Source organism: Pistacia vera, unplaced genomic scaffold (genome assembly GCF_008641045.1).
Source record: "Pistacia vera cultivar Batoury unplaced genomic scaffold, PisVer_v2 Contig816, whole genome shotgun sequence".
In the NCBI taxonomy this organism is placed as follows: Eukaryota; Viridiplantae; Streptophyta; class Magnoliopsida; order Sapindales; family Anacardiaceae; genus Pistacia; species Pistacia vera.
The window spans coordinates 1082-27224 of record NW_022196686.1 but is presented as its reverse complement, the minus strand read 5'-3'; the positions used below and the strand labels follow the sequence as shown (position 1 = coordinate 27224).

General features: G+C 35.7%; 3 protein-coding genes and 1 pseudogene across 3 annotated transcripts; 3 read left to right on the top strand and 1 right to left on the bottom strand.

Annotated features, from left to right (window-relative positions):
• Window positions 1-1145: 1145 nt before the first annotated feature.
• Window positions 1146-1931, top strand: LOC116117510 (cold and drought-regulated protein CORA-like). Its single transcript, XM_031403529.1, has 2 exons — window positions 1146-1307; window positions 1533-1931. The coding sequence occupies exons 1-2, from the start codon at window positions 1208-1210 to the stop codon at window positions 1727-1729; spliced, it is 297 nt and encodes a 98-aa protein (XP_031259389.1). The 5' UTR covers window positions 1146-1207; the 3' UTR covers window positions 1730-1931.
• Window positions 1932-15940: 14009 nt separating this feature from the next.
• LOC116117508 lies at window positions 15941-17558 on the top strand (annotated as a pseudogene).
• A 1937-nt stretch (window positions 17559-19495) lies between these two features.
• Window positions 19496-20465, top strand: LOC116117509 (glycine cleavage system H protein 3, mitochondrial-like). The gene is made up of 4 exons (XM_031403528.1): window positions 19496-19716; window positions 19801-19889; window positions 19982-20152; window positions 20260-20465. Exons 1-4 carry the CDS (start codon window positions 19602-19604, stop codon window positions 20383-20385), a joined length of 501 nt encoding a protein of 166 aa, XP_031259388.1. The 5' UTR covers window positions 19496-19601; the 3' UTR covers window positions 20386-20465.
• Window positions 20466-20628: 163 nt separating this feature from the next.
• Window positions 20629-23052, bottom strand: LOC116117511 (beta-amyrin 11-oxidase-like). The gene is made up of 8 exons (XM_031403530.1): window positions 22812-23052; window positions 22256-22736; window positions 21609-21875; window positions 21442-21531; window positions 21283-21361; window positions 21083-21189; window positions 20885-21006; window positions 20629-20790 (listed from the first exon to the last, which is right to left on the bottom strand). Exons 1-8 carry the CDS (start codon window positions 23048-23050, stop codon window positions 20694-20696), a joined length of 1482 nt encoding a protein of 493 aa, XP_031259390.1. The 5' UTR covers window positions 23051-23052; the 3' UTR covers window positions 20629-20693.
• Between the last annotated feature and the right edge of the window lie 3091 nt (window positions 23053-26143).

The following is a 26143-nucleotide window of genomic DNA, read 5'->3' as shown; positions in this document are numbered from 1 at the left end:
GGGTGAGAAATTTCTAATCTCAGTTTAATCTTTTAGTCGTAAAGCCTACTAGAAGTAGCTTGTGACTTTGTTATCTATTGAGGTTTAATATAAACTATACGGCAAAATTTAGCTAATTCATGGGGTGATAGAGTTTCGATATGTTCACGTCAATTAATGTATCAAAATACGAGCTTTACTTCTCCGTATGGATAAGCATAATAAAACTTCTGAAATATGTATGGAAAAACTTGAAATTGAAACGAAATCAGGTTCCTGGGCATATAACACTGTAAGTAAGAACCAGTGAGGGGATTTTGTGTGAATTGATCAATACGTAAGCAATTAATTATCTCTGGGTAACTGTGTGTTTGATAGATTATCGGTGACTAATAAAGATAATCACTGAAGTTCTCATTTGACTTGTAGTTCCAAGTATTATTTTAAAACTCGAGCCTTGTGAAACCTGGTAAAGTGATTGGGTCACGGGGTGACCAGTCCATCGATTAGACCGACAAGTCAACTATAAATTTATTTTAAAAAAATATAATTAGTCTCCTAAATCTTAGTATATACAAAATATCCCTAAAAATTTTAATTAGCCCCTAAATTTTTTATTCATTTTAAGAATACCCAAAAAATAGCCAATTAATCCCTAAAGTTTTACATTTTTAAAACACACCCCCTTAAAATTAGAAATGAGTCTATAAATTTGAAATAACAAGACCTTTCTATAAGCTGAACCGGATCAGAGAGGCTATTGGGTCTTGGTCAGACTGATTTAGATTTAAAACAGTAATTTCAGATGTCAAAGAATTAGTTGAAGTACACAAACTAACTGACACTCCCTCTATCAACAAAGTTAGATGGATCAATCAGCAATTATCAATTAATCTGATTTGCCACGTCCAGTTTGTCTTTGTCATTATCAATCTCTCAAAGACAAACTCTGAATCTTCTTCAATCACCACCATGTTCTTCTTACAACCACCCAATCCACAAGCAATTAATTCATAAATAATACAGAAGATAAAGGGCCCTCTTACTTGTTAAAACTTTGACTCTTAGACTAGGGTTCTGATATTTTATCACAATCAAACAAAACAAGTGGACCCTTCTCTATCAAAGAGCCTTCTATAAATAGAGGCTATTTCCTGCACTTCCTTCACCAACTTGGCAAGCTTTCTTTTAGATTTTCTTTTACTGTTGTAATATTACATTATTAACAATGGCTTTCTCCAAGACTTTCCTTCTTCTTGGCTTCGCTTTTGCTGTTGTTCTTCTCGTCTCCTCAGAGGTCTCTGCTCGTGAGCTCGCTGAGACCACCCGTAAGCTAATTTCTTACTCTCTCTAGATTCAGCCAATTGTGTATATTTTCCTGTTATCTCTTGGTGTTATGTGGGCAATTAGTTTCCAGTTCTTATTTTTCAATGTTAATTTTGTTAAATGGTGTTGGAAAATAAGAATATTGCATGAAAATTCCTTGCATAAATATGTTTATAGCTCTTCTTTTGCTAGTAATTTAATCCCTATATATGATGATCTCTTTGCAGAGGGAACCAACGTGGAACAGTCCAATTATGCCGACCATGGATACGGACACGGATACGGACACGGCCACGGTGGAAAAGGCCACGGTGGATACGGACACGGTGGACATGGACACGGTGGCCATGGCGGCCATGGAGGCCATGGTGGACACCCTGCCGATGAGACACAGGAGGTTGAAACTGAAGCCGGAGGGAATTAAAGAAATTAATTTTAGTTTCTCCCTAGCTTAAATAAGATTATGTGTGTGCGTCAATAAGCGTGCGAATGAGAATGTTTTACATATTAACGAAGCAAAAGCATGCATAGTTGTATTTTATCTTGAGTTTGCCTAAGCACTACTCCCATCTTATCATGTATCTTAAAAGTTAATTTTATGTGATGAGAATATAGTGTTATCTGTAGCTCAGTGTGCCATGAGATCTGTGTGTTATCCTATTATAATTTTACACCATATATAATTTCAGAAACTAACATCTTCCATTATCAGGTAAATTTAACGTTTGACTTTAAAAATCTGGGGTAACGACGTGAGATTGTCTTTATGCCTAAAGAGTGAACGCAATATCACGGGCCAAGTTTACCTTCTTAGTCCTAAAAACCAAACACAATAAAGATCAACTCACAAGTCACAATTTAATCTTATAAATTTTCTCTTATAACCCTAATGTACTAGCTCATAACTGGGCAGACATAACCCATTTACGAATTAACCAATTGTAAGCTGCTATGTTTAGATCGTGAAAGAAAATTTGTGAGATTGGATTGTAATTGTATTATTGCCCGCATCAATTTTTAAATTTAAGGGTTTAAACTAAAAAGTGGTAATTAATGAAAAAAAAGGTTTTGGGTTCTATGTGATATTTAATCCTTTTAAGTCTTATAAAGATATTAGAAAATTGTATAGTAGGTGGATATGTATAATGAGAGAGTAGTATATAATAAAACTATACTTATAACTTTTTCATATAACTTTTTTATACAAACCTTGAGGTTGCAGCTCACGATTGATCAGGTTGCATTTGGACATATGTGACTCATTGCGAACTAACCAATCGTAGGCTGCTACATGAGTTGTATGAAAAAATTGTAAGTGTAATGTTGTTCACTTGTATAAGGCTAATGATATAACAAACTAATGATTTTAGATGATTTATATTTGGTTGAGAGAAATAAATAAATAAAAAATAATATATAAATAGAACAAATATAAATATATTGTTTTATTGTGTATATATATATAGTTTTTTCATGAAATGTAAGTATTTTTAGGTAAACTTTATTCTCCCTTAAAATTAAGACATAATCACATCAATAAGATCTAGATACGGAATATTTATAAAGTATATTAATATATTAATTACACAAGTATTAATTTTATTATAATTAGGTCAACAGAATCAGGGTCGCCATGTGGGTCCCAAGTCCTTCTTTTGCGCTTTTTTCTTGTAGAGCCTGCGTGTTCTTTTCCAGTTGTCTGTGCGTTTTGTTGAAACCTGTGTGCTTTTGCTTCCGAGCCTCCATGCTGTATATTTTTATCCTGTTATGAGTATGATAATCACAGGGTAATTTATTCATTGTAAACAAGAGATGAGAGAAAGTATTACAATAATATTGATTTAATTAGACGTAGTTCATATTAGTTAAATCAGAATAAATTACACGTGTTATTTTCTCTTTGTTTATTGTGTGTGATTTATTTAATTATTATTTTATTCTCGTTGTTGCTTCTATTTCGTTTAATAGGTTTCCAAATTCAACCATTTGGCAAGAGGTTTTAGTGGCTTTCAAAATCTGACAAACATTATGGCAAGTTGAGGCATATTGTTTTTGACATATCAAGAATTAAACTGTTAAAAAATATGTCTTAAACCTAGTTAATTAATACGGGTACGGTAAAAAAATGATATGAAAATTTTACGGGTATGATAAGGTAAATAGTAAAAAATACTTTTGCAAAAATTTTGTCATAAAATTAGGATACGTGAAAAATACGATATGGACATATACGGGTTTAATACTGTACAATATCAATAATATGTTTTGAAAAATACTGTAATATTAATTCTGATTTTAGCACTTTTTATGATTATTGAATTAATCCTCCTTTGTTTTTCCTTATTGGTGTATGATTTATATCTTTTTTAATTAAAATATGTCAATTTATAAAAAATTCTATTATTTGATTCGTAATTAATTACTACAAATACTGTAGAAGTGGACAAATTACTAAACAAAACAAACAATTTTATTTTTCATTAAGTTGAAGAAGAAGAGGCGAAGAGTGGTACTTGTTTAAGAATAGTTGAAGAAGAAGAGAGGAAGAGGGTACTAAAAAAGAGACTAAGCCTAAAACAACATCGTTTTGACAAAACTTTACCTAAAAGGACATCGTTTTGACTCATTAAATAAAAAAAATTTTATTTTAAAAAATATGACTGAATTATATGGTTAGGGCATATAATTTACACATAATTCAGTTGTGCTTATAAAATACGAGAATTTACATTTTATACTTGATTCTACTAACTAGGGTCTTAAAAGCTATTTTATATATGTAATGAGAATGTGCATAAGCATGCGGTTAATTATAATAGATCCACCAAAATGAGTATGTGTACATTAATGTGCCTTTACATTATTGATTATATAATTGATTGCTATCGTATATTTTCAGATTTAATGCGATTCCAAAAGTAATATTTAAAGAGATTCAAACTCTCATTTATTAGTGAAATAGGTAAATATATGGGACTTTACTTAACTACACCTCTTTCTACAAAACGTTTACTTAGCTAACATTTCAATATGTTCGTATTCAAACTTTTCTGGTCCACCCCAATATACTTCTCACTTATCCTACCACTGTTGAATAGTAATTCAATGTGGCCAAGTTCCCCTTTTTTGACAATTGGTTTCGCTACTCAAGTTCACTTTTCACCCTTTCTTAGTGTGATTTATATGTTATGTATAGCCGTACCTAAGGGTTTATAGGTTTGAAGTAGATTCGTTTTTTAATCTATATTAAATATCAATATTATTGTTAAGTTACAAAAACAATCAGCCTAGCTAGTTTAATCAATAAACCTTGGACCTAAACATGCAACGCAAACAAAACCACATGAGGAAAGTAGAGTTTAAGGTCAAGCTGGGGCTCCCAGTGAAGTCACCAGTGAGGCGAGCAAGTTTTCTAAATTATATTTGTTTAAATGAGAGTTTATTAATACATTTTCTAATTGATTTAATAACTCTCATCTATCCAAACTCCTTTGCGACCATCTTTTGAATGACATGAACATGCAAGGATAAAAATGGATTCATAATCGGTATCAAAATAGGAGCTTTACTTCCGTAGGATAAGAATAATAAAACTTTTGAAATACGGATAGAAAAACTTGAGATTGAAATCAGGATGTTTTTGAGCATATAAACTTGTAAGTAACCAATGAAGGATTTCGTGTGAATTGATCAATATGTAAGCTATCAACTATCTTTGAGTGGTTGAGTAGTTCGATAGGAACTATTGGGTGTATTACAAGAGGTTTTGAGCTCGAGTCCTTCTTTGCTTACTAATAGCTAGGGGTGGCAACTGAATTTCTTACTCAGTTGGTAGTACCAAACATTATTTTAAAACTTGACCTGTTGTGAGATTCGATAAGGTGACCAAGTCATGGGACGACTAGTGAAATCAGCAATAAATTTTTTTGAAATTGTAAATTAGTCCCTTAAATCTTAGAATATTAAAAAAATTAAAATTAGTCCCTAAATTTTTTATTATTTAAAATGTCCAAAAAATTACCAATTAATACCAAAGTTTTGACATATTTCAAAAACACCCCTAGAAAATTGCAGGGGAGTCCTCATAAATTTGAAATATAGCAAAACCCCCTAAAACCTAAATCAGACCAGAAAGGATGTCAGGTCCCGATTGGACTAGTCTAAGTTTTAAAATAGTGGTTCTAGGTTAAAGATGTCAATGGGATGGGTCGGGTCGGGCCGGGACCGGGTACCCCTTGGCCCAAGCCTAGGCTCGACCTCAAGACCCTGGCCCAAGCCCGGGCTCGGTTCGAGCCCGTTGCAAGGATGTCTAGTAATGTCCAGGCCTAACTTGACTGGCTTTTTGTGACTCCCAGTCTCAACCCATGTTAATTTATATAATTTATTTTCTCATGAGCAATGTTTGATATATTTTTCTTCGTCATTCATATTAACTTAATGAATATTATCTTTTGCTTTAATCACTATATTTTTTGTATGTATAGATTAATATGGTGGACAAGGGATCTTGAATTTGACTAAAAGCGATTGATTATTAATCATAATCAAATAAAATAAAATTTTAATTTTTTTAAATGATAAAAACTTGGGCTGGCCTAGGCTGGACCTGGGGATGGTTGTCCTAGGCTAGGCTCGTACCTATGGTTGAGCCCTAAAACCATGCCCAGGCTCGTGCCCATCCTTGCAAACAGTGGGTAATGCCTAGCCCGTATTGGCCGGGTTGGACTGGGTATCTAGAAATTCAGGTAGAATTATTATTTCTGTTTCAAGTTCAAAGAGATTAGTTGACGTGCATGTAAATAAACCGAATACCCCGCTCGTTTCAACAGAGATAGATGGATCAATCATCAACTTATCAATTAATCTGATTTGCCACCTCCAGTTTATGACTTTGTCATTATCAATCTCTCAAAGACAAACTCTTGAATCTTCTTCAATCAGCACCACGTATCTTCATTACAACCACCCAATCCACAAGCAATTAATTAAATTTTATATACAAATAATTAATATAAAAGATATAGAGGGTCCCTCTTACTTGATAAAACTGACTCTTGGACTAGGGTTCTGATATTTTATCACAAGCAAACAAAACAAGTGGGCCCTTCTCTTTCGAAGAGCCTTCTATAAATAGAGAGGCTACTTCCTGCACTTACTTCACCAAATTAGCAAGCTTTCTTTTAGATTTTCTTTTTGCTGTTGTAGCTTTAAAAGTATATTACATTATTAACAATGGCTTTCTTCAAGACTTTCCTTCTTCTTGGCCTCGCTTTTGCTATTGTTGTTCTCGTCTCCTCAGAGGTCTCTGCTCGTGAGCTCGCTGAGACCACCCGTAAGCTAATTTCTTACTCTCTCTAGATTCAGCCAATTGTGTATATTTTTCCTTTTATCTCTTGGTGTTATGTGGGCAATTTGTTTCCAGTTCTTTATTTTCAATGTTAATTTTGTTAAATGGTGTCGGTAAATATTGTATATTGCATGAAAATTCCTTGCATAAATATGTTTATAGCTCTCCTTTTTCTAGTACTTTAATCCCTGTATATGATGATCTCCCTGCAGAGGGAACCAACGTGGAACAGTCCAATTATGCCGACCATGGATACGGACACGGTGGACACGGCCATGGTGGATACGGACACGGTGGAGCGGCGCCATGGTGGACACGGACACGGTGGACACGGCCACAGGGGGACACGGACACGGTGGCCATGGCGGCCACGGTGGCCATGGTGGCCATGGAGGACACCCTGCCCGTGAGAAACAGGAGGTTGAAACTGAAGCAGGAGTGTTGAGGACAAGTTGGCCGGAATAAATGCATGGCAGTTTAGTCAGATCAAAACTGTGAAACGGTAGAGTTGGCGTAGTTAGTTAGAAGGTAGAGTTGGCGTAGTTAGTTAGAAGGTTGTTAGAGTTTTGTTTAAAAGTTAGTTACTTTCTGATAAACAGAAAGCAATGCATGTAGTATATATGAGCTGTAAAGATTACGTGAATATACATGAGAAATATTTTCTTCCTGCAATTTGTTAACGTGTTTTCTCTCAAATCTCAACATGGTATCAGAGCTCGATAAGGGGCCAAAATACTTGATTCTTCCACTCTTCAAATCATCTCAAATCAACTCATTCGAAACATACAATTTCGATTGCTTTCTTCTCAATCAATCAGGAATCATCTTGATCCATTCGATCACGTTTTGGATTTTTTTTTTTCTGATTCATTATTCTAATCGAATTCCAGTTTTTTTATTCTTGATAATTTCGCTTAACATCACTCATGGCAACTGGAGAAAATAGCTGAAATGAAGATCAGAATGCGCATTCATCAGAAGGACAAGCTACTCAACAAGTGGATGCAATTGACTTCAATCATCCCCTGTTCCTGTATCCACTGATACACCAGGTTCAATCATTGTATCTTTTCAATTAATTGGTGTGGATAATTACTCTCTTTGGAGTAGGTCAATGAGAATAACCTTATTAGCAAAAAACAAGCTAGGATTTATAGATGGATCATGCACCAAAGCTTCAATTTCAGCAAGCATGCATCAGCAGTGGGATATATAGGTGTAATTCCATTGTGTTGTCTTGGATTATGAATTCTGTAACTAAAGAGCTGTTAAGTGGTATTGTGTATGCATCTAATGCTCATTTGGTCTGGAAGGATTTACAAGAACGTTTTGATAAAGTCAATGGTTCAAGAATTTTTCAATTGCACAAAGATATTGTTACTCTTACACAAGGAAGTTTATCAATATCAGCATATTTCGCTAGGTTGAAATTGCTATCGGATGAGTACTCCTCCATCATCCAACTGCCTTCATGTGACTATGCCATGTCCAAATCATATGTAGATCACATGCAAAATCAGAAACTACTTCAGTTTCTGATGGGATTGAATGAGAGATACATTCAAGCCCGAGGACAAATTTTGATGATGACACCTTTACCATCAATTAATCAGGCCTGCTCTATGTTAATCACTGAAGAAAGTCAGAGGAGTATCAACACACATCCACCAGTTGATACACCTTTAGAATCTACTGTATTGTTTTCCTCTTCACATCAATCGACCAAGTCCCAAAAAAACTGGAATTTGGTGTGTGAGCATTGTAGTGTCAAAGGCCACCAGAAGGAGAATTGCTATCGGTTGATTGGATATCCTCTTGACTTTAAGTTCACTAAGAAGAAAGGACTATATCAACCATAAGAAGAAAGGACTATATCAACCATCATCCGCTGCTCACAATGTCACTTCTAATGATCAGGCAGATACTCACACCAATGCAATTTCCTCAGCACTAGATTCATCTAAGTCAAAGTCATCAGCCCTTTTACTAAGGAGCAATATGCTGAGATCTTCAAGCTTCTGCACAGGGACACATCCCCTTCTCCTCTGACTGATATTAATGCTAACATGGCAGGTATACAATGCTACCTTTCTCCTCTTAGTAATGAGCAATCTTGGATCTTGGATACTAGTGCTAACCATCACATGTCACACTGTGTTGAGTAGTTAATTGACTTGATTTCTCCTATCGTATCTCCATCAGTAAGACTCCCAAATGGTCATGTATCAGAAGTCTCTCACATAGGCTCTTGTTTCCTCAGTCCCACTCAAAAAATCACCAATGTTCTTTATGTCCTTCACTTCAAGTTTAACTTGATCTCCATTGCCAAGCTCACTAAGGACTTATCTTGCTATGTGTCTTTTTTTCCTAATTTTTGTGCAATTCAGGACCTCTCAAATGGGTAGGTGAAGGGGATTGGTAGACAAACTGAGGGCCTTTACTTTCTACTGCCACAATCATCATCAGACTTAGTTCATTCAAGATCATCTTCACCACAATCATCATCAGACTTAGCTCATTCAAGATCATCTTCACCTGCTGATGTTTCTCATGCTGTTGTTCCAAGTTTTCCAGTTTCAAATAAAACCAAGCAATGTATACTTAGTTCTTCTAAGTTGTGGCACAAACGATTGGGGCATGTACCTCTTTTTAAACTCAAATATTATTCTGCAATCAAACATGCTTTTGTTAAGGATGACCATGGTTTTGATTGTCATATCTGTCCTCTTGCCAAGAAAACTCGAATGCCATTCACAGCAAGCCATAGCAGAGCTTCTGCACCTTTTATATTAATTCACATGGACGTATGGGGACCATATTCTCAGCCTACACATAATGGTCACAGATTCTTCTTCACTTTGGTTGATGACTTCACCAGAATAACTTGGATTTTCCTAATGCGACATAAGCATGAAACAATCATACATCTCAGGAAATTTATTGCTCTAGTACATAATCAATTTTTTGCCTCTATCAAGATAGTTAGATCAGACAATGGGAGTGAATTTTTTAATTCACAATGTGCTGATTTATTTACTTCTTTTGGGATTGTTCACCAAAGTTCTTGTGTAGCCATACCCCAACAGAATGGTATAGTAGAGAGGAAGCATAGACATCTTCTTGAAGTTGCTAGGGCATTAAAGATTCAAGCAAACATTCCTATATCTTATTGGAGAGAGTGCAGACTTACTGCTTGCTACATCATCAATGGGCTGCCCACTTCAATACTTTCTAACAAGAGTCCATACAAAATGCTCCACTCTAGACCTCCTTCTGTTGAGCATTTCAAGGTGTTTGGCTGCCTATGCTATACCGCCAACTTCACCTCTAAAGATAAGATGGGTGTTAGAAGTATTCCTTCCACTTTTCTGGGGTATTCTTCAACTCAAAAAGGCTACAAGCTCCTCTCTCTTGCCACTCGAAAATTGTTTGTTAGTAGAGATGTGAAATTCATGGAGCACATTTTTCCTTTTCAGTCTGCCATTCCATCTCCAACATTATTTCCCTCCTCAAAATCCACAGCTACTATGGATTTTGATTCTCATTTCCTACCTCAGAATCATACACTGCCCCCCAGAAACTCCTATCACTCACACTCCCACACAGCATCAGTTGTCTGACTATATTCCACCAGATCTTGATGCTCCTGATATTCATGTTTCTTCTCATAATTCCCCTGATATTCCTGTCCCTGACGTCATCCTTCCAGCTCCTAGAAGATCCTCTTGAAGCACCAGGCCTCCATTATGGCTTACAAACAGCTATAACCAGCAAGAAGGAATTGATTTCACAGAAACATTTTCCCCAGTTGCAAAGATGGTGACAGTGCGTACTGTCTTAGCTTTAGCTTATGTTTATCAATGACCATTGTATCAAATGGATGTTTTTAATGCATTTCTTCAAGGAGATCTGCATGAAGAAGTGTATATGGAGCTACCTAAGGGGTTTTGCAATCAAGGGGAGCATAAGGCATGTAGATTGCTCAAAAGTCTTTATGGCTTGAAACAAGCCAGCAGGCAATGGAACCTAAAGTTAACTGAAGCTTTGATTAAAAATGGTTACATTCAAAGCAAGCATGATTACTCTATGTTCACAAGAAAACATGACAGCAAAATTGACATTCTACTGGTTTGTGTAGATGATAATTTAATAACAGGAAACTGTGAAGATATGATCAAACATTTGAAAGACATCTTGCAGAGAAGTTTCAAGATAAAAGACTTGGGAGAATTAATATACTTTCTCGGAATTGAAGTGGCTAGATCCAAATAAGGCATAGTGTTGAACCAGAGAAAATATGCCTTGGAATTGATCTCTGAAGTTGGAATGGGAGATGCTAAACCAATCAAAACTCCCTTTGAGCAAAATCAGAAAATTACTTCATTTGAATATGATAAGTAATATCCACCAACAGAAGAAGATAAGTTGCTGGAAGATCCTTCTACATTTAAGAGACTAATAGGCAGACACTCTATTTAACTATGACAAGACCAGATATTAGTTTTTCAGTACAAACTCTCAGTCAACATATGCATAATCCAAAGTAGTCACACTTGGAGGCTGCACTGAGAATTGTTAAATATATTAAAGGGAGTCTAGGACTTGGACTTCTGATGTCGTCAAATAGCAGCATGAAGCTAATAGCTTACTACGACTCTGACTGGGCTGCATGTCCAATAAGTAGAAAATCTGTTAGTGGATATTGTGTGAAGTTAGGTGAATCTCTCATATCATGGAAAACAAAGAAACAAAGCACTGTGTCCAGGTCATCAGCAGAGGCAGAGTATCGAAGCATGGCAAGCACAACTGCAGAGATAGTTTGGCTATTAGGACTGCTGAAAGAATTAAATTTGGAGAACATGAGGCCTATAAAACTCTTTTGTGACAATAGAGCTGCTCTACAAATTGCAGCCAATCCAATGTTTCATAAGAGAACGAAACACATTGAGATTGACTGCCACTTTGTAAGAGAAAGAATCCAAGACAAAACTTTAAGCACAGAACATGTTTGCAGTGGAGAACAAGTGGCAGATATCTTGACCAAAGGATTGGGGAGACAGCAGCATGAGAAACTAGTTGCTAAACTTGGAATGAAAGATATCTACAAGATGCCAACTTGAGGGGGAGTGTTGGAGGACAAGTTGGCTGGAATAAATGAGTGGCAGCTTAGTCAGCTCAAGGTCGTTAAAAGGCATAGCTGGCATAATTAGTTAGAAGTTTGTTAGAGTTAGTTAGATTAGTAAGTTAGTTATTTTCAGAATAACAGAAAGGAATGCTTGTATATATATATATATGTAAGTTGTACAGACTCACGTGAATATGAATGAGAAATTCTCTTCTTCTTCTTTTCATTGTTAGACTTCATCTTCTCTCAAATATCAACACTATGCAATTAGTTTATTCAGTAAATGAATCTAGGTAGGTTTGGGACAATGCTGGCTATAGAAACACTTTTAGTTTCCGAGCTGTTGGGGTTGGTTAAAACCACTTTGTTTTTTAGATTACCCATTTTTTAAAGTGCAACGTAAAATTATCAAGTTTATTAAGAGATTTTCAGATTTTACCCAAGTCAAACACAGGTGCAGAAAGTAAAAAACACAGTCATATACATGGTTCGGNGTTTTGTCATGGCAAGCAACCAACATGTCATCCACATAAAGCAACAAGTAAGTATAAGACAAATAAGAATTTCTTTTAAAATAAAAACAGCTATCAAATTGACATCTATTAAAGCCAATTTCAATCATAAAAGAATCAAATTTCTTATACCACTGTCATGGTGATTGTTTTAGGCCATAAAGTGATTTTCTAGGAAGACAAACTTTACCTGTTGGTCTTGAATATCCCTCTGGCTGCTCCATCAGAATATTCTCTTCCAAGCCACCATGTAAAAAGGGTGTTTTTACATCCAGTTGCTCCAGTTCCAGATTGAACTGTACGACCAGAGAAATCAGAATTCTGATTGAAGCATGCGTTACAATTGGGGAGAATATTTCATTGTAGTCTATGCCTTTCACTTGAGTAAATCCCTTTGCAACCAGTCTAGCCTTATACCTAGGTGGATCTTTTGGGGTTAGACCTGGTTTCCTTTTGAAGATCCACTTGCACTTAACCACCCTGCAGTTTTCTGGTTTATCAACTAAGGTCCAGGTATTGTTTTTCGTTAAGGAATTGAATTCATCCTCAATTGCCCTTTTCCACTCAGTTTTATCAGGTCCTAAGATAGCTTCCTGAAATGTTTTAGGCTCATCATTCAGCTCTTCTTCTACCTGAAGTGCATAAGCTACCAAATCTGCATATCCTAGTCTGTTGGGAGGTTTAATGACTCTCCTGGTTCTATCCCTAGCTAGTTGATAGTTTATCAAGTCTGGTTCATGTTCTCTTTGCTCATCCAACTCATCTGTATTAGGATTTTCAGGATTCTCTTCTGTTTCATCAGCTCCACCTTGATGATTAGTAACTATATCCTGAATTTCTAGTTCTAAAAGGTCTGATCCTGAGTCACTATCAACTAATTTTGATCCTGAGCCACTATCAACTGATTTTCCAGGTTCACATTCTAGTCCAGGAAGGACTTCTTCCCTAAAAGCCACATCCGTACTGATTATACACTTCTTGGTTTCTAGATTCCAGAACTTATAACCTTTTACTCCTTCTGGATATCCAAGAAACAGACACTTTACAGCTCTAGGTTTCAGCTTATCATCCTTTACATGAACATAAGATAGACACCCAAAAACTCTTAAGTTGTCCAGCTTTATAGGGTGTCCAGTCCATTTTTCTAAGGGCACCTTGAAACCTATGGCAGATGAAGGGGTTCTATTAATCAAATACACCATAGTATGTGCAGCATCTACCCAGAATTTTACAGGTAGCTTAGAGTTTGACAGGATGCTCCTAACTTTGTCTAGGATGGTCCTATTCATTCTTTTACAGAGGCCATTCTGCTGTAGGGTATTTATAATAGTTTTGTGCCTAACAATTCTATGGTTTTTACATAAACTATTGAATTCATCATTCACAAACTCAAGACCATTATCTGTCCTAAGCCTTTTAAGTTTCTTCCCAGATTGAGTTTCAACCATTATTTTCCATTCCTTAAACCTAAGAAATGCCTCATCCTTAGTCTTCAGAAAATATATCCAGACATGCCTAGAATAATCATCCACAAAACTAATGAAATACCTACAGCCCCTTAGTGAGTAGTGTCTAGCTGGTCCCCATACATCTGAGTGAACATACTCAAGTGGTGAGCTTGAGTAATGCTTACCAGATCCAAATTTTACCCTGCACATTTTGCCAAAAATACAGTGTTCACAGAAGGTTAAGTTTCCAGTTTGATCCCCTCCTAACAGGTTCTGTTTACTCAACTCAACTAACCCTCTTTCACTAACATGTGCCAACCTTTGATGCCACAGTGAGGTTTTATCCTATGTTACTGGAGACCCTACAGCAGCTATGCCATAATCTGTCCTACCCTTTAACACATAGAGACCATTTTTCTTTTCACCCTTCATCACTATTAATAACCCTTTCATTACACTAAGACTTCCACTTGAAGCTTTGTAACTTAGTGCTATTGAGTCTAAGGTACCTAGTGATATTAGATTCCTCTTGAGGTCAGGGATGTATCTTACATCAGTGAGAGTTTTGGTTAGGCCATTGTGAAGGCTTAGCTTAACTGTACCTATGCCTTTAATGCCACATACTGCATTATTTCCCATCACAACCTTTCCACCATCTATAGTTTGAAAAGAGCTAAACCACTCCCTATTTGGTGTCATGTGGTAGGTACATCCCGTGTCTAAGATCCATTCTTCACTGTTTCTACCTTCAGAGATGACTAATAGCTCTGAACTTTCATAACCTTCAGACACAACTCCAGCACTGCCTTCTTCTTCCTCCTTTCCATACTTTTTCTTATTTTTTCTCTCAGGACAATCCCTCATAAGATGCCCTTCTTTGGGACAGAAAAAACACTTCCACTTTCCAGTTTTGGACTTAGATCTATTCCTATTTTGTCCCCCCCTTTTTCCAGTTTCTCTTTTTTGATCTACCCCTTACCATGAGACCTTCCCCATCACTGCCTAATGTCATTCTGTTCTCTCTATCCTTAGCTGTGATTGCTTCTACAACCTTTTCTAATTTAAGTGTCTGCCTACCATATTTTAATGTTTCTACAAAATTGGAGTAAGGTTTAGGTAGGGAATTTAGAAGAATTACAGCCTGATCTTCATTATCAACCTCTACTGATATGCTTTCTAAATCCTGTATGAGTTTCAGAAACTCATCCTTATTGTCTTTTAAAGATTTCTGCTCATCCATTTTAAACCCAAACAACCTTTGTTTTAAATACAATCTATTAGGAACAGCTTTAGACTGGTACAGAGAATTTAACCTGCTCCAGATCTTAGCAGCAGTTTTCTCCTTCTTCACTTCTCGCAGGACTTTGTCACCCAGTCCTAGGATCAAGGAGCTCTTAGCTTTGTTGAGCACATCCTGCTTCTCCGCTTCAATCAAGGTGTTAGATAGCTCAGATTCTCCTTTCGACGCTAATGATAGTCCTTTTTTAATCAGCACAGCTTCCATTTTCATCTTCCAGAGTCCAAAATCATTGTCCCCTGTAAACTTTTCGAGTTCATATTTAGTGGACATGTTTTTGGAATAAGATTTCCAACGACAAAAAATGAATTTCAAAAAACCCTAACTCAGATTCGAACTAGGCTCTGATACCAATTTGTAGTGACTAATTAGGGCTCTCAACTATGCTAATCAAATCAATAAGTGAGCAAACACAATCTTATCAAGCAATAGAATCAGAGATTAATTAAAGCATGAAACAAATCAGAAAAAACAATTGACAAAGGGGATTTATAGTGGTTCGGCTAAGGAAGCCTACATCCACTCTTCAAGGCACACTATAAGATATTTCATTAATCAAGAGAACCAAAGGTTACAAAGAGTAAACAATCAAAGAATAACAAGAAAGAACACACCCGTTTCAACCCTCTCTCCACTCCCTCTGTATTCGCACAAAATGGTCAAAAATTTATACACATTAAGACCCCATTGATCATCTTCTAGCTGTCCAGAAAAATCTGCAGTTTGTTAGAGCAGAGGAGCACTAGAATCTTCTGTCGTTAGGGTTGAGAAGGAACCAGAGAAGGCGTGAAAAAAGCTATGCATTCTGTTGCAACAGAATGAAATTCGTGTGCCAGATAAGGCACTTAAGTTTGATAGTTGAAACACTGCCGTATTGGTTTAATTTGAAGCTGACTTCTTTGACTGATGCTGACTCCACCATGGCATACACAAGCCACATCATCATCACATGGAAGAACATGTATCTACAAAGCCTACCTGTTTGGAAGCCCAAGTGTCATAGTTTGTACCCCTGAATCCTGCAGACGGGTCCTGATGGACGATGAGAAATTTGGAGTTGGTCATCCTGAATCAATCAAGCAATTAACATGAAAAAGATTATTTCATAGCATTTCAAGTGCAGAACACAAACGTCTTCGCAGATTAACCACAAGTCCAATCAATGGGCACGAGGCATTAGCCATGTACATTGGGTATATTGAAGACATTGTGGTTACTGCATTGGATGAATTTGCCAGTAGAAACAAGCCAATTGAGTTCTTGACAGAGATGAGGAAGGTTACTTTCAAAGTCATTACTTATATCTTTCTGGGATCCGGCTGTGATTCAATTAATCTCGAGTCATTAGAGAAATATTATACTGATTTGGTTTACCGATTCATGCCTCCAGCCTTTAACATCCCAGGTCTCCCTTTTCATAAAGGACTCAAGGTAAAGTTTTATCAGGGAATTATTAACATTTGTTTACTGAAAATATGAGCTTCATCATGGACTTTTTCTTTGCTTACCAGGCAAGAGAAATGTTGGTGAAGATCTTCCAGAGACTCTTGGATGATAGAAGGGCAATGAGGGGAAGTGACAATGAGAAAGAATCAAAGAGAGGCATGATTGATTTGATGATGGAAGTTGTAGATGAGAATGGTGAGAAGCTGGAGGATGAAGATATTGTAGATATTCTTCTACTATTCTTGTTAGCTGGCCATGGAAGTTCTGCACTTACTGCAATGTGGGCGATAGTTCACCTGCATCATCATCCAGAAATGGTGCAAAAAGCCAAGGTCGAGACTTGGAAATTATAATGAACTTGCAAAGTAAATAATCAATACATAAAGAGAGACACTGCATTTTCAGATCATAAAGTTGTTCTTGTTAATTTTTCTGGGCAGGAAGAGCAAGAGGAGATTATAAGGAGAAGATCCTCAACACAGAAAGGATTAAATCTCAAGGAAATTAAACAGATGGAGTATCTTGCTACGGTAATAAATGAAACATTGCGGAGAAGCACTCTCTCATTAGCAATTTTTCGTCAGGCAAAAGTAGATGTTGCCATGGAAGGTTAGTGAAGTCACTCAATGCTTCATATTAATTGTCCTTCTTTTATTATTTGTCACAAAAGGAGAATTACATGATTTTTGCAGGTTATATTATACCAAAAGGCTGGAAAGTTTTTGTCTGGAAAAGAGGTGTTCATATGGACCCTGAAACTTACCCAGAACCAAAACAATTTGATCCCTCATGACGGGAAGTAACTTAGAATACAATGATATTTTAAAAAATCTCTTAAATTATTTCTCGATCTATAAACTTGTCGATGTTATTTACCACGTCACTCATCATTTACCAGCAGAATCATGTAGCGAACCCAGGAGCTTATATATCTTTGGAGCTGGACCCAGGATTTGCCCTGGAGCTGATCCAGCCAAGCTTGAAATTTCCATTTTCGCTACAAGAAAAAATACTTTTTGCAATCAATTTTTTTCAACTATGCAAAAATAGTTACATATACCCTGCATTTAATAACTAAATTCCAATCAATCGGCCAAAGGGGAATAAAATTCTAGGGCCCATTTATTCTCGCATTTGACGTCTAAAATTAATATTCTGCGACTAATTTGATTTGTTGTCCAAAATATCACATTAACGACTATAACAAGAGATTTCGCAACTAAAATTATGGTTACAGAAAACAATTATTTGCAACTACTGAATAGTTGCTAAATTAGATGCAAATATTTATTAATTAATTTGTAACTATTTTTATTAGTTACAAAATAATACAATTACCGAAATATCCAAGCTTCTGACACTAATTATAAAGCGCCCCGAGTACATTTGACAACTAATTATTTTATGAATATTACAAAATAGTTGCAGAAACTCATGTATAGCAACTAAAATGTATTTAGTGTCTAAGCTGGGGACTATTTCAACCAGCAATTACCGACTAATTTGTTAGTCGCCAAAAAAAAAACTTTTCTCGTCTAACCAACTTTTTAAACGCCCATACTTTATGCGACAGAGATTTTGCAACTATGTGGCGACTACGAAATTTAGACGCACAAGATATTTAATATCTAAATTTTACTATCGACGTCTAATTCTGCCAGATGCTGAAAGCCATTTTTCTTGTAGTGTTACCTACATTATTTTGTGCTTAACTACAGGTGAGTATACATATATCTATTATAGTTTTATCATTGCAATGAATATTTGCATTTTGCAACACATTATACAAGTTATTATTTGCAGGCTTGAACAAGTGAACCCAGGAAGCCCTCTAGTTTACTTACCTGAAAGGAAGCCATCAGACAACTGTCTTGCCAAAATCATCAAGCTCCCATTACCATCCAAATCATCAAATGTCTAAGGGGAAAAAAAACCGATTGTATTGCAGAATTGTATTTATGATGTTACTGTCATATATGTATATGCCTAATAATCATATACTTTAAATGATCTTTTCATCAGTTAAAATTTTTGACATATTGTAACATGACCTTAGTTACCAAATAAGATCATCCAGTAATAAGTCCACATAAAGAAATCCAATCAACTTCAGAGCCCATTTCTGACCATAGGTTATAGGCCCAGCAGACATAAAACCTTAAAACAATACTATTTAATCCAAAGTTTGAATTAATGTATAGATAACTATCATATTTATTAAGATTTAATAGCTCTATTCCCACATTTATATTTGATTCATGCACTGTGGTTGATGAATTTCTATCCTTATTCCAAATACCAATGCGCGTTTGTTTCTCTATTTTCAAAATCATATCCTAAATTAATCTTTTTAAACCCCCTAAGTTTGTTAATTGACAAAAACACCCCCAACAAAAAATTTATAAATTAACAAAAATACCCCCACTGACAGTAAATGATGACCATATCTTTGATCGTAGATTTTATCTTTTCCGATCAGATCGGTGAACGACCAGCCAGATCTGGTCAATCATGCGCCTTAACGCCAGATTCTGACAATGGTGGTCGAAATCTGGCAAGTGTGAGTGGGTGAGGGTGTTTTCGTTATAGTTAAATTAGAAAACCTAGGATTTTTTTTTTTTTTTGTTAATTTGTAAATTTCACCTCGTAATAATCACCCAATTTTACCTGCTAATAATATTTCAAAAATACTACTCAAAATAATAAAACAAACATATTTCAATTTTAGTTTTTAATATTAATTTATAATTATAATCTAATATTGGTATGAACTAAACTAGAATATATGTCATTTCCCTCAAACAAACATCAAAATTAGTTCCTAGTGATTAATGGTCCCTCTGTTGATCTTGAATGTGACTGAACCTTCATGTCATTTTTTTTTTTTTATTCTCATATACTTTACTCACAATTATCCATTTTGAATTAAAAAAAAAATGGCATGAAGCAATTACAGATAAAAATAAAAGCGAAGTAGAGAAGGACTAATTAGGATGAGGCTTTCGTTACCCACCATTCATACAAAGATAAAACCAGCCACGAAAACCTTCTTTTATCTCATACATTTTCCTATTTGCTTGGAGAGTTTAAGCTTCAGATACTTCAGCTCAAGATAGTAAGCATGGCGCTCAGAATGTGGGCTTCTTCTACTGCTAATGCACTCAGACTTTCTTCTTCTTCTTCCAAAACTTCCCTTTTTCCTGCTGCCTTTTCCCTCTCTAGATGCTTCTCTTCCGGTACTTCATTTTTCTTTCTTTTTTGTTCCTTGATGTTATCAGAATGTTGTTGACATGGGGTTGATTTCATTTGTCTTCTTGTAGTTTTGGATGGGTTGAAGTACGCGTCTTCACATGAGTGGGTGAAGCATGAAGGCTCAGTGGCCACCATTGGCATCACTGATCATGCTCAGGTTTTTTTCTGTTCTTTTTTCTCTGTGGAGATATTCAGGTTTATAATTATAAGAACTTGAATGTTTTTTGTTTTTGGTTTGCGTGATTACAGGACCATCTTGGGGAAGTAGTGTTTGTGGAGCTGCCGGAACCCGGTGGCGCAGTCAACCAAGGCGGCAGCTTTGGGGCCGTGGAAAGTGTGAAAGCAACCAGTGATATTAACTCTCCAATCTCTGGTGAGATTGTTGAGATTAACTCAAAGCTTACTGACTCTCCTGGCTTGGTAATTCTCCCTTTCAATTTCTTATTTTTTCATTATCCTTAGCAATATAATGTAGGACCATATTTTGAATTGATCTGTAGCTAATTTTGATGGTTTGAAAAATGAAGATAAATTCAAGCCCATATGAAGAAGGATGGATGATAAAGGTGAAGCCTAGCAGTCCATCAGAATTGGAGTCCTTGATGGGTTCAAAGGAATACACAAAATTCTGTGAGGAAGAAGATGGTCATTAGTATATTATTAAGATATGTTCAACTTCCAAACATTTTCCTCTTCTTTGTTTTAAATTACTACCTGTTTGTTTGTGTTGTCATTTTCATCTTCATGAAACTAAATTTAATAAATCCTTATGATCATTATTAATTTCAGCTTAATGTGTTTTTCCTCTTAACTAATCTTGAGTGATTAAATCCTTAATTTCATGTATAGCTTGGAGAAAAACTGAAAAAGAATTATTTATTATTCTCAAACTTCATACAAGTAAATGGCTATATTACTTGACTACATAAACGAATTAAATTTCTGAGAAATGTGTGGATGTTCATGATCTGAGTTTAATTACTTTTGCAAGACAGTTATCTGAAGGCTTTGGTATTGGTAAGTACACAATTCGGCAACCTGGATTAAGTTGTTCAAGCCTGCAATTAACAGAAAGAAAAGAGAAAAATTAGAGAGATAAAATAGTACTTCTAAATTCTGTCTAACTTATAATAAAAGTAATGTAAAACTCACTTGTAGTTAAGGAGAAAATAATGAAGGAAAATGGAGACTTCAAGCTTGGCTAGATCAGCTCCAGGGCAAATCCTGGGTCCAGCTCCAAAGGGAATAAAAGCTCCTGGTTTAGCTACATGGTTCTGCATTCAAGTTAAGAAAAATTAATAACATTGAGATTGCTTTTTGTGTGTTTGATGAATTTGGTGTCCCCCTTACCTCCCATCTTGAAGGATCATACTGGTTTGGGTGAGGGTAATTTTCAGGATCCATGTGAACACCTCTGTTCCAAACCAAAACTTTCCAACCTTTTGGTATCGTATAACCTGCAAATCAATAATTTTCTTTTACTCTTAGACATGATAGAATTAAAAAGAGCAAAAGGTTAGGGGGGAAACTTTAAGCATTCCGTGAGTAACCTTTGATGGTAACATCTACTTTTGCCTGGCGAAAATTTGCAAATGAAAGATTGGTTCTTCGCAATGTTTCATCTATCACCTATATCATAAACAATAAAAAACAATGAAAAATATGCAGCTTGTTGCAGACCATGATTAGACTAAGCAAGTTAGTTTTACCTTAGCAAGATATTCCATTTGTTTAATTTCGATGAGATTCAATCCTTTCTGTGTTGAGGGTCTTCTCTTCATAATCTCCTCTTGTTCTTCCTGCCAAGTTGGATTGCTTCACAAGTTAACACAATCTTTATCACTTAAAACTAAAATTTGTGTAGACAATCCCAAACCTTGGCTTTCTGTAGCATTTCAGGATGCTGATGCAGGTAGAGTATCGCCCACATTGCAGCATGCGCTGAGCTTTCATGACCGGCTAATAAGAACATGAGGAGTAAATCTTTGATATCTGCATCCTCCAACTTTTTACCATTCTCATCTTCCACTTCCATCATTAAATCAATCATGCCTCTCTTCGCCTTCTGCTTATCTTTACTTTCCCTCATTGCTCTTCTTTCATCTAGAACAGTTTGAAGGATCTTCAACAACTTATTTCGTGCCTGGTCAGAAAGAAACATGAGGTTAAGCTCATAGATGTTATCTTCTTCAACCTTACATCGAAAATGACAATGAAAACCTTTTAACAGCTAGCAGTAAAAGGTTGATATATTCCTAATTAAGATCTACCTACCACCAATTATTGATAGAAATGGCATGGTTGAAAACATCAATATTGCCGAAGTTTATTGTTAAAAGCAAGTAAAGAGATTTGTCCCCTTGAGAGTGACTTGCAAGAAAGCACATTGTTATTCGGCCCAAAATAAATAAAGCCTCGTGGTAAACGCCAGTTTCATTCAAGAATTAAATAAACATTTTGCAGAATCTTGATTATTCCTTGTGATGGTATTATCTATGAATCAGTATGACCAAATTAATTTACCTTGAGTGCTCTGTGAAAAGCGAAACCGGGGATGTTAATGGCAGAAGACTTCAATCCGTAAAGTATATCAGTGTAATATTTCTCCACTGATCCAAGAATCGAATCACTATCGGATCCCAGAAAGATGTGAGTGATGACTTTGAAAGCAATCTTCCTCATCTCAGTCAAGAACTCGATTGGCTTGTCGTTTCTCGCCCATTTATCCAATGAAGTAATCACAATGTTCTGGATGTACTCAATGTACATGGCTAGAGCCTCATTGCCAGTGATTGAACTTGTCGTCAGCTTGCGGAGTCGCTTGTGTTCTGAAACTGAAATGCTATGGAATGATTTTTTTCCTGTTAAATGCTTGGTTGAAGCAGGATAACCAAGTGCAAATTGCTCAGTGTCCATCAACACTCGTCTACACGTTTCTGGGGTGCAAACTATAACGCTCGGGCTCCCAAATAAGTAACTCTTATATATACCTGTTCGACCATATCTGTATCTCCAAAAGATCAGAATTATGAATAAGTGTGCATGCAAGACAATTGAAAGGGAGAGAACTTAAACAAACCTGTCAACTAAGTTGTAAATGAAGTTATCAGGATTACTGGATTTGAAAGCTCGCAGGAAAGACAACATTTTGCCGAGCACAGGCCATCCCATATCACCTGGAGGGAGAGCCCGCCGCTTCTCGTGACTCAACCTGAAACTAACATAATACCACTCGTTTATTCGGCTGAGAAATCCAAACAAGACACCATAAGTGCCAAGAAGAATTGCAAGAATCAGCCAAAATAAATCTAACTCCATATTTGTGGTGTTTGTTTATGAATGCAAGATAGTTGATCGCTCACATTTATATATATATGCAGCTTATTGTCTTCAATAATACGCGTATCAATAGCTAAAGAGTTGCTTGGTCCAAAGAGTTAGGTGAATAGCCAGTCTTCCATCTTTTCTTGTACTTCATTTTATAAGAATATTGCATCAGGGCAGCAATGACAGAATTTTGTAGTCTTTGACATGAAAATGTTTATAGTTGAATTTTTGTCTTTTGACATTAGTCGATCGACATAAACAATACCAAATTTTAAAAAAATTACACATGTCCATAGTAGAAAAGGGACTACATGTATGATGTCTTCTATTCATTTTTGGAGTATTGGTAAAGTCATTGACTTACAATTTATTAGTTCAGCGTGAGACGAGTAACAATGTTTTTTGAATTTAACTTCTTATATTATACATATAACTTTAAAATGTACAGCTATATATATTTGGTCATATCTCAAGATGAAGATTCTATTGGAGTTGTCAGCCAGTTCAACAATATCAGGTGATGCAGACACATACGGTGTCCCATTGGTGGTTTGGGCCTATCTCATGACGAGCCGTTATAGGATTTCTTTAAGTAATAAAACTCCTAATAGGATTTTGACTTAGTAAAATAGATCCTAGTAATATTAGGTTTTTCTTATTAAACCTAGTATATAAACATATTTTTTCTCTTGTATTAGTGATATAACAAATCATAGACAAATACATTTATTATAATAAGAGAGGTGATGAGATATTTCAATAATATTGATTCCACTGAAAATAGGCCAAATTTTGGATAAACTACGATAAATATTTGTTTGGTTTTGATTACTCTCCAGATTGTTTCATATTCCTGAGCAACGCAGGTAATTCATAATCACGCCACTTATGAATTATTTTTGAAGCTGAAACTTAAGCTAGTTCATGGAAGTTGAAGCAGTCATTTTTTCTTGAAATATTTTTGATAAATGGCACAGTTAGACTTGCATTGATTTATTTGTTAATATTTAGTTTATTGGACCTTAAAGTAAATTACAAATATAATAGGTGGTCACTTGGTGAGACTTAACATAAGATTTATGAGTAATTTAAAGTCTTGCCACCAAACCTCAAGCTAACTGGTTAGTTTATTTGATTCCTGACTTAACTAATACTACCGCGATGAGATCAATAAATTATGAATTCCCAGAAGGCCAGCAGTCCCAGTTCATAAATTAATATATCTTATAGTTATAGGACAATATGATTTGTAATTTTGCAGTAAATATCCTGGGATTAATCTTATTTACAAAGGGACGTTCTCCCACTTAAATAGTAGTGTCAAATTCACTCTTCTCAGTTTTGGCATTACTGGATGGATCTTTTCATTCACTTGAAGTTTTTACCAACATTTGTCACCATGCTTGCGATGCTGATTCCTGCGTCGTCAAGGACGTTTTACAATTTGATTTTAGTCTTTTATGAAGCAATTACTGCGTCGGAAAAGCACAGTTTTTCTGTAATGTCCTTCTCATATTAAAATTTTGTGCTTTGATTTTCGTAATTATGTTGAAAAGAATGATAATGAAGCAAGAGAAGCTATCAATAAGATAAGACAATGCTTTTAATTAAACTGTATTGATGCTTGATTTTAACATAGAAATGCTAAACGTGTTTAGAAGTCACACGTGATTATGAAAATATTTAGTTTAATAAAAGGTAAAGAACAACGTTTAAAGTGGTTCAAATGCTCAAAAACGAATCCTACGTCCATTGATATTTTATTAATGAGAGTAAAATTAGGTCGCTTTCAACGAGTTGAGTTACAACAGGAGAGAGGGTATACTATTCTAGTGTGAAATTAGCCAATCTCGCAAATGAGAGAGAAGACCTCTATTTATAATGGGACGAATCAAGGTAATGATTACTAAATCTACAAGTGGGGTGGATACCGTATCATTCTCTGCGTCCTATTGCTTATATGACCGAGTGATTTCCTCGATTTGTATAGAGATTGGACACGTGAGTGATTTCCAACCATCCGCTGGCATGACGTCCATCCACTGCACTAACAGGGACATGTCACTCACATCATTATGCGACGTGGTTGCGTCTGATCGATCGCTAAACTTCCAAGTTCTGATCACCCTATGTTGACAAGACCCTGTGTCAGCCCTACTCTTTCAGGCATAACAAACTGCTAGACCGGCTGCCGACTGCACTGAAGTAATGTGAGGCTGTTGAGCTTTACCGCCATTTGACAGAGTAGGAGAAAACAAAAAATAAGTATGTATATTGAGATTTATTTGGATGCTACTACTCAACTTGACCAACTTTTTTTGACAGATTTTACTCAAGGCTGGCCACCATCAATTTTATTATGCATATTTGTTTCCATGAATAATCATAAGTCTCATTGGTGCTAGTACGTAATTGGTAAAAAATGAAACTTAATGCTTTGTATTCTATAATCTATATATATATTTTTATAACCGGAGGTGTTCGGACNAACTCATAATCACGCCACTTATGAATTATTTTTGAAGCTGAAACTTAAGCTAGTTCATGGAAGTTGAAGCAGTCATTTTTCCTTGAAATATTTTTGATAAATGGCACAGTTAGACTTGCATTGATTTATTTGTTAATATTTAGTTTATTGGACCTTAAAGTAAATCACAAATATAATAGGTGATCACTTGGTGGGACTCAATACAAGACTTATGTGTAATCTAAGGTCTTACCATCTACCCTTGAGCCAAGTGGTTAGTTTATTTGATTCTCGACTTAACTAATACTAGCGTGATGAGATCAATAAATTATGAATTCCCAGAAGGCCAGCAGTCCCAGTTCATAAATTAATATATCTTATAGTTATAGGACAATATGATTTGCAGTTTTGCAGTAAATATCCTAGGATTAGATAGTAGTGTCAAATTCACTCTTCTCAGTTTTGGCATTACTGGATGGATCTTTTCATTCACTTGAAGTTTTTACCAACATTTGTCACCATGCTTGCGATGCTGATTCCTGCGTCGTCAAGGACGTTTTACAATTTGATTTTAGTCTTTTATGAAGCAATTACTGCGTCGGAAAAGCACAGTTTTT